The sequence below is a fragment of the Arachis hypogaea genome, chromosome 9, assembly GCF_003086295.3.
Source record: "Arachis hypogaea cultivar Tifrunner chromosome 9, arahy.Tifrunner.gnm2.J5K5, whole genome shotgun sequence".
NCBI lineage: Eukaryota > Viridiplantae > Streptophyta > Magnoliopsida > Fabales > Fabaceae > Arachis > Arachis hypogaea.
In genome coordinates this window covers 101,323,857-101,338,260 of record NC_092044.1, presented here as the reverse complement: position 1 = coordinate 101,338,260, position 14,404 = coordinate 101,323,857, and the positions used below count along the sequence as shown (strand labels likewise).

General features: G+C 33.2%; 2 protein-coding genes across 3 annotated transcripts; one reads left to right on the top strand and one right to left on the bottom strand.

The window, feature by feature from the left end:
• Positions 1-443: 443 nt before the first annotated feature.
• On the top strand, positions 444-4,265 carry LOC112711336 (uncharacterized). 2 transcript variants are annotated; one of them, XM_072203316.1, is made up of 3 exons: positions 508-780; positions 873-1,454; positions 3,596-4,265. In XM_072203316.1, exons 2-3 carry the CDS (start codon positions 1,159-1,161, stop codon positions 3,654-3,656), a joined length of 357 nt encoding a protein of 118 aa, XP_072059417.1. In that variant the 5' UTR covers positions 508-780; positions 873-1,158; the 3' UTR covers positions 3,657-4,265. The 2 variants fall into 2 exon arrangements, with proteins under 2 accessions (XP_025619751.1, XP_072059417.1); XM_025763966.2 differs by having other exon boundaries at positions 444-1,454.
• A 266-nt stretch (positions 4,266-4,531) lies between these two features.
• Positions 4,532-6,296, bottom strand: LOC112711335 (uncharacterized). Its single transcript, XM_025763965.3, has 3 exons — positions 6,069-6,296; positions 5,810-5,874; positions 4,532-5,722 (listed from the first exon to the last, which is right to left on the bottom strand). Exons 1-3 carry the CDS (start codon positions 6,150-6,152, stop codon positions 4,933-4,935), a joined length of 939 nt encoding a protein of 312 aa, XP_025619750.1. The 5' UTR covers positions 6,153-6,296; the 3' UTR covers positions 4,532-4,932.
• Positions 6,297-14,404: the final 8,108 nt, after the last annotated feature.

The following is a 14,404-nucleotide window of genomic DNA, read 5'->3' as shown; positions in this document are numbered from 1 at the left end:
TTCTCGTTTGACAAATTATCCTTTGTTGTTTTTATTCAAAATTTTAATATACATATTAGACAAATAAATCCTAAAAAATTTTATTATAAGACAATTAAATTTTAAAATATATCACTATAAAATAAGTCAGTCCATCTACAAACAACATGAAAACTAATTAGGCAGATAAAATAATTTTTAAAAATTATAGAAATTAAAAATTTGTTGGAAATAAAGGTGTTTGATTTAAAATTATTTGACAACAAATTTGATATTTACTCATACTATTCTATCATTGAGCTACTTAATTTACTTGAATATAGTCAAATAAAAAGATTTAATTCTAAATATTTAAATTAAAGAAATTAAATGACAAAAATTTTTTAAATTTAAAAATATTTTATCCAAATACAAAAATGATAAATTAATAAATTAGAAATAAAAGTTTGACCACTAGATCTCACATTCTCACTTTCCTAATGAATTCCTAAAGATAAGATAAAGTTTGCATCTTGGTTAAAGCAATTTAAGCATAACTACTGTAATCACCAAAACCATAAAACCATAATCACCGAATAAGCTTCTGTCTTTGCTTAGAAAGCAGAGACAGTTACATAGTTTTGTTGCGACTTGCGAGTTGCTTGTGTGATCTGTTATTATAGTTTCTCACTTTCTCTACCTCTTAACCGCGTCTTTATGGTTCTCTCCTTTTAACCCCTTTGTCTTCCTCTTTCTCTTCTCTGCTCTCTTCCCTATTCGCATCCTTTGATCTGCGCCTCATCACTGTCATCAATTCCGATTGTGCGGCCATAAGATTTTTTCCCTCCATTAAAGTTAATTTCTTTTCTATCACGGCTGATAAGATTCTAACGCTTCTCTTGCATTATTTATAGCTGGCTCCTCCTTCAATCTTGGTTACGCTTCCTCTGTGTTTTCGAATTTTTTTTGTCCTCAGCGTTGACCTCGTTTGTTTTGGTCAGATTCAGAAGCTGGATTATGATTTTGAGCGTATCGGTCAAATGGATTCCTTTCAAAATCCAATTTTTTTTTTGAAATTCGGATTGACTGATTGATTTTTATTTTAAAAAAAATTGGGTAATTTGTGTTCTTCTTTGGTCTGTTTCACCAAACGGACCAGAGAGAATAACCAGAGAAAAGTGTTGTTTTGTGGTGTTGTTGATGGATAGCGGATCCACTAAGGAAGCTAACGGACATGGTGGTTTTGTGAAGAAAAAGCCAACTTCTGTGGCTTCTTTGGATGGTGTAAGAGTTGAAGAGGAGGAGGAAGAAGAAGACGAAGAGGAAGAAGAAGGGCGTGTTAATGGAGAAGATGATAGTGTCTCTAAGTCCTTGTTGCCACCTCGGAGAGGTGGAATGTCACGCAAATCAGATAATAGAACACGTAGTAGGAGGAGAGTGCAGTGGAATGACAAGAATGGAAAGAAGCTTTTTGAGGTGTTGGAATACGAGCCAAGGTAACAAAACAAAACCTCTGTGGTATTGGAACTTTGAATTTTGTTGTTCTATTAGTCTAGTTTGATTTATTATGTTCATTTTGATTGGGGGATTTTCCTCTTTTCATAACTACTTTCCTTTTTTGTTGACTGCTATAACTGAAAGCTTTAATTGCGTTTGGTGGTTGAGTTCACTTTGTATTGAATAATATTTATAGGAAGGAACATAGTACTACCCTTGGAATGGTTTTGCTTTTCTTAGTGTTTGTTCAAAGTGCTTAAATCTGGATTTCTGGGAAGTGCTAAGAGCGGGTTTGGAAACCTTGTGATTTCAATTCACTCAAGAGTTAGAATTCTTTTTCATACTTTGGTAGTAAGAACTATGAATTAATGCAAATTTCAATTCTAATAAGAATCAATTCTCATGTTTCAGTCTAACTGATTTCCAATTCTATTCTCGTGAGTTGTGGCACTATCAAAATTATTCTCACTAAAAAAATTGATGATTATGCTAAGTGTATACTAAAATCAGCCACCAAAGTCAGCTATCAGTATAAAATACATGGTGGAATACATATATATTGAAAATAAATTAAACCACACATGTATTTATACATAAATACATTGGTGATTGATTTTAGTGGCTAATTTTAGTGTACGAATAGTATTTTTGAAAAATTAATATACCAAAATTAACCCACTAATTATATTCACCATTCAAGACAACAGCACAACACCACCTTTGTTTAGTGTGCATCACCATTGCTACCATCATGATTAATGAATATCTCGTGAAGAAGCCACTTTCTGTTTTATAGTGAGGTGGTTAAGTCTGCAGAAACTTCCATTATTGTTGTCTATCATCCACATGTTCATTATCTCTTACATCTGAGCTAAGTTCCTCTAGTTAGATGTGGTTAGAATGTTAAGTTGTGTTTCTACTAATTTTATCTATCATTTTAAATTACCTCAACTTTATTTATAACAATCAGAACCAGCATTCATTTTGAAATACATATTCCTTTTCTATAATATTTGAAAGGTGATAATCAGTTTCATTTAAGACTTTAGAAGTTCTTTTAACCAGCATATTCTTCTTATTTTATACACACAATGTCTTGTCTTTCTTCCACTTAAATCACCTCTGTGATTTCACATTTTAGTTTTACCTAGTTTTCCTATTTTTTCCGTCCTTATCAATATCAACCTACTTGATATTTTAACAACAGCATTTGCATTCTCAGCAGTATTGGCTATCCTTATTCAAACTGGCTGTTGCATCATGTCATGTCAGATTTTAAATCAAATCATAGCTGACTCCACTTGCTGGGATAATGCTCGATATTCTTTAGTCCTCTATTACCAACTATATTAGTGTACCTTTATTTTTGTATGGAGCAATGTGAATGTAGTTTGCCCTTTATAACCAAACGTTTATGGTATTTGTATCAGTCATTCCTATAAGATCCTTAGATCCCTACTATTTCTAATCATATTCTTAGACCAATATTGTCCTTCATGAATTCATTTTACTTTCTCTTTCACTCTATTCTTTTTCACATTCCTTGATTAACTCACAAGATGGACAGAAGAGGTATGAAACTGAAAAATGGTTATATTCTCATCGATTCCTCTCATCTATTCTCATATGGCTTAGATGCTTGATGAACTCTTAAAACAAATATTATGAGAAGAATCTGTTCTTATTTCTTATCTATATATTGAAATGGAAATAGAAATTGCTGTAAATGTGTGGCTCTTATAAAAAGTAAAAACCATATGAAAGTGAAAAGATATTAGTAAAGGGAGTAGTAATCTTTTAGAATTGTTCTTTTTGGGGAAATAAAACTATAAAAGATGTCACATAGAACCTATCTAACTTAAGTTGTTCTCATTCATTTGTTCTGTTTTTCTTTAACCAGAAGTCTACTTCCAGTAAAAAAAAAAAAAAAAAAAAAAAAAAAAAACAGAAGTCTACTAAGTGTCAAAGCACAAAATTGATAGGGACAAAAAAAAATAATGTTCTTGGGATTCATGTAAATCATTTATAGTATTGCCAATATACTTTCAATGTAGCAAAGCTAAAGTTGAATAAGAGAATCAACCATTTATGTGTTATATATCCAAAATTGTCTGACATTGTCTCTCAATTGTGTTTGTAGTGATGTAAGTGAGTCAGAGGATGATGATGACGACGACGCTTGTATGTGTACAATAATGTAGAGATCATCTCAGGCTGCCTAAAACTTATGATGGATTAACCCTGAATTTGAAGTAACTATTGATGAGTCTGAGCGTTTGATCTTGGGACGACATCTCCCATAATCAAGATAAGCAACTCCTTGTGTTTGCCAATCTACGGATCCGTTTCGATTGGACTGTTGGACTGTTGTGTGAATTCCTCGAAATGGATATCTTGTATAAAATTCTCACATGACTCGATCGCGTATTGGTTTTTACCATTGATTAGATTCTTCAACATTCATCGAGATTCACCTTTGAATCTTAGGCTAGCCTTCACTTTTCACTTTTCTAATCAATAGTAAAAAATCAAAGCAAGACCAAGTTATGCAACATTTTTATGTAAGAGAATTCAATTCATTTCAGTGAATTCTCCATAGAGATCAAAGTGCACATATTGCTAATTGCTGAAAGCAATATGATTCAGACAGTGCTGAGAGTAGCACAGCTTCCATGTATGTAAATCTTATAGAGCTTACATAAGAAATATGCTTCTTGTTAAAGGGTAGATATGCACATGTTTCTTTTTCTTTTTACAATTACTCATTATGTGAAACAAATTTATTGAATCAAGTATTCTCAGTTAAGCTACTGAAAAGGGTTATTTGTTTTGCTTGTGCCATTTCCTGCATGAGAACTTGTTAAGGTTATCAATGTAATGTAGAAGGATCTTGTTGAAAAACTAGAAAGGTTATCATTGGTTCAAATATAACCAACTTGGGTTAGTCGAGTAGTTACTGGTTAACTCACTCACCCGTCTAAGCAAGTATTGGGGGTTCAAAACCCACCTTGTGTATGTTGCAACCTATTGGCCAATGATAAATTTTTAAATGGAGTTGTGATCTGCGGTACAACAATTTGTAGCTCCATCACATTGAAGCAATTAAACACTTTCTCTCATAATGAAGCACATCTTGGAGCCATTATACATAAAATCAATTCTATATCTGTAATCACTGTAAATAAGATTTGAGCATACATGAAATTACATAGCTCAAACTTGTAGACATCACCACCAAACAAAGAAAAGAATTCCATTGTTACACAAACATACCACCATTCATCAAACAAAAACAAAACGACCAAGAATTAGACACACAAATAACATAAACTGAAATCATCCCAACTTGCACATGGTTTGCTGAATGAATAACCCACAGAAGAATAAAGAATCCATGCTTCCTCCTCTAAAATTGGTTTTCACTGAATTAATATTTACCAAGTGTTTTTTGCTTTTTCTTCATTGCCATGGTTCTCATCATTGACAATGAATTGTGGTCTTAGAGACATTGAAATTAGGGGAAATTAACCAGTTTGAGAGACTAGCATCAACTGCAACTTGAGGCAACCGAGGTTTAGACTGAAGGACACTTGATTTCATGCTGAAACAAGGTGAGAAATTCGAGCAAGCTTCAGTGGTGGTCGAGGGTATGCTTGGAACGTTCTCCTTCCTCCTGTGCTTACTTGATGGAACTTTTGCTTTGATTGCTTTCCACTGAGTTAGATTCTCTACAGGGCTCAGAACAGAATGCATGTTTGTGCTTCTGTCTCTTCCACTTGCATCAATTGCCATCTGATTCCTTGTCCTGTATTCGGCCGCAGAAGAGTTGGACAAATCGGACAACTCCTTCTGTCTGCTGTTTTCACCATATGCTTCAGCCTCATCATTCTCTAAACTCTTGTCACTACTACCATCATCACAATCATATCCATCATCAAACTCTTCATCATCCTCATAGTCATCGATGTCAGATTCCTCGTAGTCTACATCTTCTTCCTCGCCGAAATCTTCACTGCAGTTATAATATCTGTAATTTGGAGGGTATGTCACTGTTAAGGATGCAGATCCTTCTCCGGAGACGGAAGGTGAATTCGAGTTCTTCTTTGCTGGTTCTGCAGCACTGTTTTCATGTTCTTCTTCCTCGTTATCTAGTACCTTATAAGCTGTGGGATCAGGCTCATATATCTGAACATTCAGATTAAATGTAACTTTCTTCTTCTTCTTCTTGCTTTTGACATTATTCTGCTCCTTACATTCGTCTCTTTTTCTAACAAATAATAAGTGAATTCGTTGATGAGTAAATAAACAATCTAGTGTATGCAAGAAAGAGTAAGTGATAATAATAAGGACTAACCTCAAATCAGAATATGGAATCATGGCTTTTTCTTTTATGGCAAGAGCTTCATAGCTTCCATATTTCTGCAAGATAAAAGAGAACACACAAGCTTTCTAACTAACAATCTAGCTAACAATGTGAAAAGGGTATTCAAATTTATCGAACTCTCGAGCTAACTCGTAAGCTCTCACAACTTTACAAGATAAATGCTGCATGAAATTATGAAAAAAAACTAAAAAGCATGAAGATGGGGTTGGTTGTGGTGTGATTTTCTTACTTGGTTTGCAGCATTAACATTGTAGAGAGCCTTTTTGCGCTTTCTTTTGTTGGATAAACCGAAACATGCCATGAAACAACCCATCTCTGATCTCTCGGAGTAAGAGAAGAAGAAGATGAAGAATGAAGAGGATGAAGAATGTTGCTTCTTAGTTGATTATATTAATGAGAGAGGCACAACATTTCAAAGAGAGACAAGAGGTGAGAACATGTGACAAGGTTTAAAGGCCGTTTGGCTCCAAACAATTTCGAAAAGAGTAACGTTACACATTTAATGATTATTGTGGCCTCGCACAATACTTTTTCTTTAATTATTATTTATTTGTTTATTCTTTGATTAAAAAAAAGGGTTGTGATTTATTTGTGAGTAGGACACACACATGACACATCACTTCTTGCTTTGCTTCGCTCTCAGATCTGGAATGAAAATATATCCAAACACGTTTAATTAACTGATCCAACTTAATTTGACTATAAATGTGGGCATATTGTTACTTTGTTAGATCAGCAATTAGGGTTCACAAATTGATTAATTAATTAATTAATTAATTTCCAGAGAAAGTCAATCCCTTTGCTAAATTAATTACTTTGCATCTTCTCTTTAAATAAAGTCTTTCTAGATCAAATTTTTCTGTAAATTACAATAATGCCATCTTTGAGCATTAATTCAAATATGCAGCACATTCTGCTTCTGACCTACTAGAGTTATTGTTGTACTATGTAATGATGTATGATTCATTAACTTCCATCCAAATAATAATGCTGTGCTGGGCCATCTCATCCCTCACATTAGAATTCAAGCATCCACTTTGATGCAGTTAGTAAGTATATTTTATTGGAACATAAGTATATTTTATCGGAACATGTGTCTGAGCTTTTAGTGAATGATTTTTATATTTAAATAGGTGGAATAATCGACTCAAATTTAGGAAAAAGAAAAATTATACGTACCTAAATTAAAAATGAAGATTGAACCCTCAATATTTATTAAAAGCGGCGTCTTTTTCGCTCAATCCCATTTCCGGTGTTACTCTAATGATTGATATATGAGCATTTCTCTCATGTTTAATCTTGAAGGGATTTTTTTTTTATTATTTTTTTAAAAGGATTTTGTTTCACAATGCTTGAAAGGATTACTGTAATAATTGAAAAATCTCAAGGGAGGTTTAACTACTTTAACCCAGTTGGATGAGCACTGGACTTGCAATACCAATTCAACAATTTAACATAGATTTTTTTGATTTTCTTTAAACATTATTCATATCAATTAATAAAAAAACTTAAAGCAAAAATATTAGCAAAAATAATTGAAAATAAATATAAAATTCATTGCATAATATAATTATTTACACAATCCATCTAACAAAAGACAAAAACATAAAAATATACAAATTTAATATATTTAATAATAATATACAAGATATAATAATTTAATTTAAATATCAATTTTATTACTTATTAATTTACTATTATCCGCCGACCATCAACGTTAACACCGCCACTAGCATAGCTTTCTACTACCATCACCATTACTACAACCGATTTTCAACTCATCATAAAATACTATTCATTAACTTTTATTATTCAATCATCACTTCAATACTTTAGATTTTTATTAATATAAAAAACCTAAAACATATAAATGAAAAAAAAGGTGAGAAAGAGTGGACGAAGACAAAGATAAAGGCACAAATTTAAACAATACGACAACAGTGGATGATGCGACAGTAAAAACAATACATATATAAATGAAGACAATGATAAGTGACAATGACAGAGGAGACAGACAGAGGTGATAGGCAATATGAAGAGAGAAGGAAAAAAGGAGAAGTAATTGTGGCAGTGACAGTGTAAAAAAGAGAGATGACAATGACAGAAGGCGGATGGTGGAAGAAGGGAGGAGGAAGGAAGAAGGAGAATGGGAGAAATGTGAATGTTGGAAGAAGAAAAAACTCAACATAATTGAAACAAATCATAGAAAGAATCAATATTTGATTAAAAGTGAGAGTTTTAAGAAAAAAGAGGAGAATAGTGAGCAAAAAGAGTCAATGAGGGAAAAAGAAAGAGAGAACAATAAATACACTTGTGAGAGAGATGTAGAAAGTTTTAGGCTTTTAGCTTAAACAAGAGTACATTAGTGTCATTGAATTCCAAAGAGCCTTTAATTTTTCATATATCTAACCATGAAATTCTTAGTGTTTTTTGTTAACTTTTCAAAGTTTTGCAGATTCCTTAATCAATTATGAAGGCATTAAAATGGATGAAGAGAAATAAAGACAACTAATTCCACACTTTGAACAAGATTTGAGGACGAACCTTTTTGAAGAAGGGGAGAATGATACGTGTTTAGGAGGACATTTTTCTCACTTTAGAAACAAGGGCAGAATTGTAATCTTGTCATGTTCAAAGAATTTGAATACTAGAAGAATTATACTATGCCGGTCTTGGACATCAAGGAGACTAAGAGTTCGTCTCAAAAACAGTGGTGCTGAAATGACAACAACTCATAAGTCCCATTGGGTTGAGTTAGAATAGCAAGAGACCCAACAGTATTTTTCAAGTTCAGTGTAAGATACAAATTTAATATTAATTTTCAAAATTATTAGGCCTATATTTTAGTTTGCTTTGTTGTTAAGGTTTGTTAGAAAGATTTAATTTAGTTCTAATTTGCTTAGTAGTATTTTTAGAAATTTTAAATTTAAATCAAATATGATCTAATTTAATAAGATCAAATATGATTTCAATTAGTTATCTTTTAGCTAGTTGTTAGGAGTCTATTTAAACACCTTTGGTGAGACAATTTATAGAACTTTTGATAAATAAAATGTCCAGTTACTTTATACATGTTTTTATTGTATGATTAAGTTAGGTGAGTGATTTGTTTTGCTTGTTGCATGAAGAAGATTGATGGATCCAGCACTAAGGTAATTCTGTGTATTAGTCTCTTTTAATTTTTGTCCCTTTGATTTAGATTGTCAAGGACAGGTTCGTTGAAGATCTAGTAGAAAAAATCCTTTCAGTGACCTAGGTTGCTAAGAATAGGTTTTTTAGAGGTCTAGTAGAAAAATCTCCTTATCTATCTGTTTATGTTTTCACTGTGTCTTTTTTGTGTCTAATTTCTTATCAAATTGAGTGGCGGAAGGACAAAAATGATTAGTTTGTAATATTTGAAGGACTAATTTGATTGATAAATTTTTTCAGAGACGAATTTAGAGAATAACCTAGTTTTCAGGGACTAATTTAACCATTAACCCCTTATTTTATTGGAGGTTTTGAATCTCTATTCGTAAATAAGCCAAAAAAAATTATAACTACAGTAGATGACTTTGGATTCTATCATTAACAATCATAAAAATGATCTAATCTTAACAATTGAATTAAATATTTTTTTAATGATTCAACTATGGAGGGCTCTTATACCAATTGTTGACAATTTTTAGAATTCTTTAATTCAAAGACCATCAATGTTAAATCATTAAGAAAGAAATACTTGAGAACGCAGAAGCGTACCTGAATTCGTGAGTATAATTGAGAGGGTTTGGTTCTTTAATTCTTTTCGACCAAAGCCATCTGTATTTTTGATAGGGCTAAATTGCAACTCCTGTTATGGGAAAAGAGCTACGGAAGCGATTTTGATGTGTAGGAGATCAAAATCCTAAAATGACTATTTATATTTAAGTGTGGCACCCACTAAACCCTAAAGACCAAATAAAATAATATCTCTCGTTTTATTTTCATTTAATTCCAAATCAAAAGTAATAATGAGTTATTTAATTTAGTATTTATAACAATAAATGAGATCACCATTATATAAATTATTTAATATGAAATAGTTTAATTTGCGATTATAATTAATATATGTATTGTCATAAGTAGATTAGAAAATAATAATTATCTAACAAGTATTACTAAATAAAACTCATATTAATAATAAAGGACAATGTTAGAGGATCTGCAGAATTTATTGTTTTTATTCAATAGTTAGTCAATAATAATAAAAAATCAGAAAATCTCCACATACAAGTCTTTTTCCTATACAAATTTTACAAGTCCTCAATATCCCTTATCCCTAAAACGCGCTTCTCTTGGCACGTATGTTTCATGCGCTTGCTTAACAGATTTTTCAATCAATCAACGTGCAAATATATAACTTCCTTTTTCGAAAGAATTTCATTTCTTTTTTTGAATTTCTTCTGCGTTCTCTTGTCTTCTCTCTTCCATCTCTTTCATGTGTTTCTCTCTATCTTCTGCTTTGTCTTTTACGTGCGTTTCTCTCTGCTTTCTCCTTCTTCATTTATGTGCTTCAGATTTTTCATTGTGGTTTTATCCATCAAGCTGTGAAATCGTTTTTGAAGATAATGGATGATTCCACTTCAGATTGTCAGCTGAACCAGAGTGAAGTGAATTTTGAAATTGAATCCAATGAAGTTCCTGAGGTGTGATTTAGTTTTAGTTAGTAATTGAATCTGAATTTGAATCCAATTAGTAATTTTTGATTGTGTAGCTAAATTATGCGTGCACCTTGTCTCTGATATTTGATGTTTATTCTTCCTTGTTTGAATTGAATCTAATACACTAGTTCTCATTAGAATTAAAATAATTTTGTCCATTTTATATTAGACATTCGGGTGTAGATCAGTAATAATTGGGTGCATTTCACGAAAATTTGGGTGCATTTATAGTTTATGACTTTTCATCTGACGGATGGTGAATTGGCTTATTATTTTAGTTGAATTGTTTTAGTTTCTATTTAGTTATGATTCATGAATCTGGTTTTCTTATTTTTGATAATGGTTTTATAGTTGTATTTGCATTCTATAGTTTATGCTTGTTTTAATATGGTGTATTTTGAGTGTATTTTTGCAGACCTTCTGTGGTATTGATGACCAATTTGTCCCCAAGGTTGGGATGACTTTTAACACCCTTGAAGATGCTGCAAAATTCTACAAGGACCATTCAAAGGTTGCAGGTTTTTCTACAAGAGTTCGGTGCACAAATAAAAAGGGAAATGAAATTAAGAATCAATTGATTACATATAGCAGAGAGGGAAAATAGAAATCGAAAATATCTCCGACCGAGAAGACAAATCCCTCTGCTGGTTTAAATTGTCCTGCAAGAATTTATATACATGTATTGAAGGATGTTGGTGTTTGGATCATTTCGAAGGTCGTGTTGTATCACTCACATCGCTGCTGTCCAGATCAAGCACAGATGCTCAAACAGCATAGGAAACTAAGCATGTCCATGCGTCGTATAATAGAGAATAACGAGGAAGCAGGTATCAGAATTTGTTGCAGCAGTTGGGGGTCACCGCGAGTTAAATTTTATCGAAAAAGATGTGAGGAATTACATCACTAGAAAAGTGCGGAATGTTTCGGAACAAGAGGATACAAAAGAATTCGGAAAATACTTATTAAGAATGAATGAGAAGAATCAGAATTTTTTTTTCGAGCTCGAACTCGAGGACGATCAGTCCATTAAGCTTGTTTTTTGGGCGGATGCAAGGAGCAGAGCTGCCTGTGAGTATTTCGGAGATGTTATTTCGTTTGACACCACCTACAATACAAACAAGTAACATGTTGTTCTGGTTTATGATGCTGAATTTATGTTGTTTTATGAATCTACTGCAGAGGTGTATATTGGTGATTTTTTGGTGTATATGATCATTATTTGGGTGCATTTTATTGATTTTAATTCTGTTTTGTGATAATCTGTTTCAGGTATAATCTGGTTTGTGGTTCTTTTGTCGGGGTGAATCACCACGGTCAGTCAACACTTCTTGGATGCACTTTGATGAAAAACGAAGATATTGAATCATTTAAATCATTATTTCAATGTTGGCTTTGTTGTATGAGAGGAAATGCTCCGAAAGGGATTCTCATCGATCAATGTGCATCAATGCAAAGGGCTATCGAGGCTTTTATACCCACAACGATTCACCGTTGGTATATTTGGCACATCACCAAGACGATTCCAAGCAAATTAAACGGATACAAGGGACACATAGAAATCGAACAAGAAATGAGCTAAGTTGTTTGGAACTCTCGTACCAAAGAAGCATTTGATAGGAATTGGGATGATTTTATGCAGAAGTATGGTCTTGTGGACAACAAGTGGTTTTCAGGTAATAATGTTTAAAATCTGCAGCAGAGGTGTAAATTGCATGTTTTTAGGTGCATTGTAGTCTGATTTGGGTGTATTTTGCAGATCTTTATAAAGACCGTCATATATGGGTTCTAATTTATCTGGATCACCACTTCTGGGCCGGGATGAGAAGCACACAAAGGAGCGATAGCATGCATTCATTTTTTAACAAGTTCATTACCCAAAACAGCTCACTTATCCAATTTGTCAAACAATACAATAATTGCCTCGAAAGCAGGGAGCAAACAGAGAGAGAATCGGATGCTGCAAATTTTCACACCGTCATACCATGTGCAACAAAATCCTCCATTAAAGCTCAGTTTCAACATGTGTACACTCACCAAAAGTTTAGGAAAGTCTAAGCACAATTCAGAGGAAAGGCGAATTGCATCACAAGATTATCGAACTCCGCTCTAGGCTATTCAGTATACGAAGTTGGAGAACAAGTTTTCAGCTCAATATTCAACAAGTTTGCGGTTACTTATGACTCAGTAGCAGCCCAAGTGAAATGGCAATACTTATTATTCGAGTCAAGAGGGATATTGTGCCGTCACACCCTAAGCGTGTTAAGCTTTGAATGATTATCCCAAGTGTCACTGCGATATATATTCGAATGATGGAGCAAGAAGGCAAAGAGGCAACACACACACATCAAGAGCAGCCACGACGAGCCACTGTTGGAGCCTAGAAGCAAGAGATTTGACAAATTGGTGTTTCGTTCGCAAAATATATGCGAATTGGCATCAGAATCTGAGGAGCTTACTGCCATTCTGCACCATGCGTACGATAACGTGATGATTGAGATGGAAAAACTGAAAGCCAAAAGGAAGGCAACATGTTCATTATCACATGAAAATGCCAACTTGGAATCCGTTAACGAGCTTCAAAGCCCTCCAATGGTTCGAATAAGAGGACGTCCAAAAAATAGGCTAGGTTCAAAATTGGACAAATAGATTGCAAATACCTCAAAGAAGAAGAAACGAAAGCTTTAAGCGAGGTAAAACTGATATTCTTTAAATAGGTGTTAATAGAGTTTAATTATTTTGTTAATAGTTTTCCTAATATATGAATTTATTATTTCTAGTTAAACCTTTTTGATGCTGCATCAGTGGTCCAAGCAAATTCCAGCCAATACCACGGACATGTTATGAATTATCAGTTTAGGGATCCAGCAGCAGCGCATAGGTTTTTGGGTGTATAGTTACAGGATATTGGTGTAACGCTCAGCTTTTTATGTGTATTTCTGAATATTCTTGTGTTTGACATTTTAATTTTATATTTTTCAGATGCTGTTGTTTATGTTAGAAATTAGTGTTCTTTTTGGTTTTTAGGGTTTGTGGTTTAGGGTTTAGGTTTTAGGGGTTTAGGGTATATATTTGGGTGTATATGGGTTATATTTGTGTGCATAATTAAGGTTTATGGTATGGGGTTTAGGATTTGAGATTTAGAATTTGGGTTTTAGGGTTTATGGTATAGGGTTTTAGGGTTTTGGCTTTAGGGTTTTAGGGTATATATTTGGGTGGATAATTAGGGTTTAAGGTTTAGAGGTTAGGGTTTAGGGTCTAGGCAATTAGGATTTATGGTTTAGGGTTTAGGATTTAGGTTTTAGGGGTTTAGGGTTTTAAGGATTTAGGGTATATATTTGGGTGTATACGGGTTATATTTGGGTGCAAAATTAAGGTTAAGGGTTTGGGGTTTGGGGTTTAGGATTTAGGGGTTTATGGTTTAGTGTTTAAGGTTTAGGGTTTAGGGGTTTAAGGTATTGGGTTTAGGGTTTTAGGGTTTAGGATTTTAGGGTTTAGGGTTTTAGGATTTATGGGTTAGGGGTTTAGGGTTTATGGTTTTAGGGTTTAGGGGTTTAGGTGTTTAGGGTATATATTTGGTTGTATACGGGTTATATTTAGGGTGCATATTTAAGGTTTAGGGTTTTGGGTTTAGGGTTTAGGATTTAGTTTTTAGGGTTTAGGGTTTAGGGGGTTTAGGGTTTAGGGGTTTAGAATTTAGTGTTTAGGGGTTTAGGGTTTAGAGTTTAGGGGTTTAGAGTTTAAGTGTTTAGGGTATATATTTCGGGTGCATATTTAAGGTTTAGGGTTTATGGTTTAGGATTTAGGGTTTTAGGGTTTAGGCTTTTAGGGTTTAGGTTTTATGGGTTTAGAATTTAGGAGTTAGGGGTTTAGGGTATATATTTGGGTG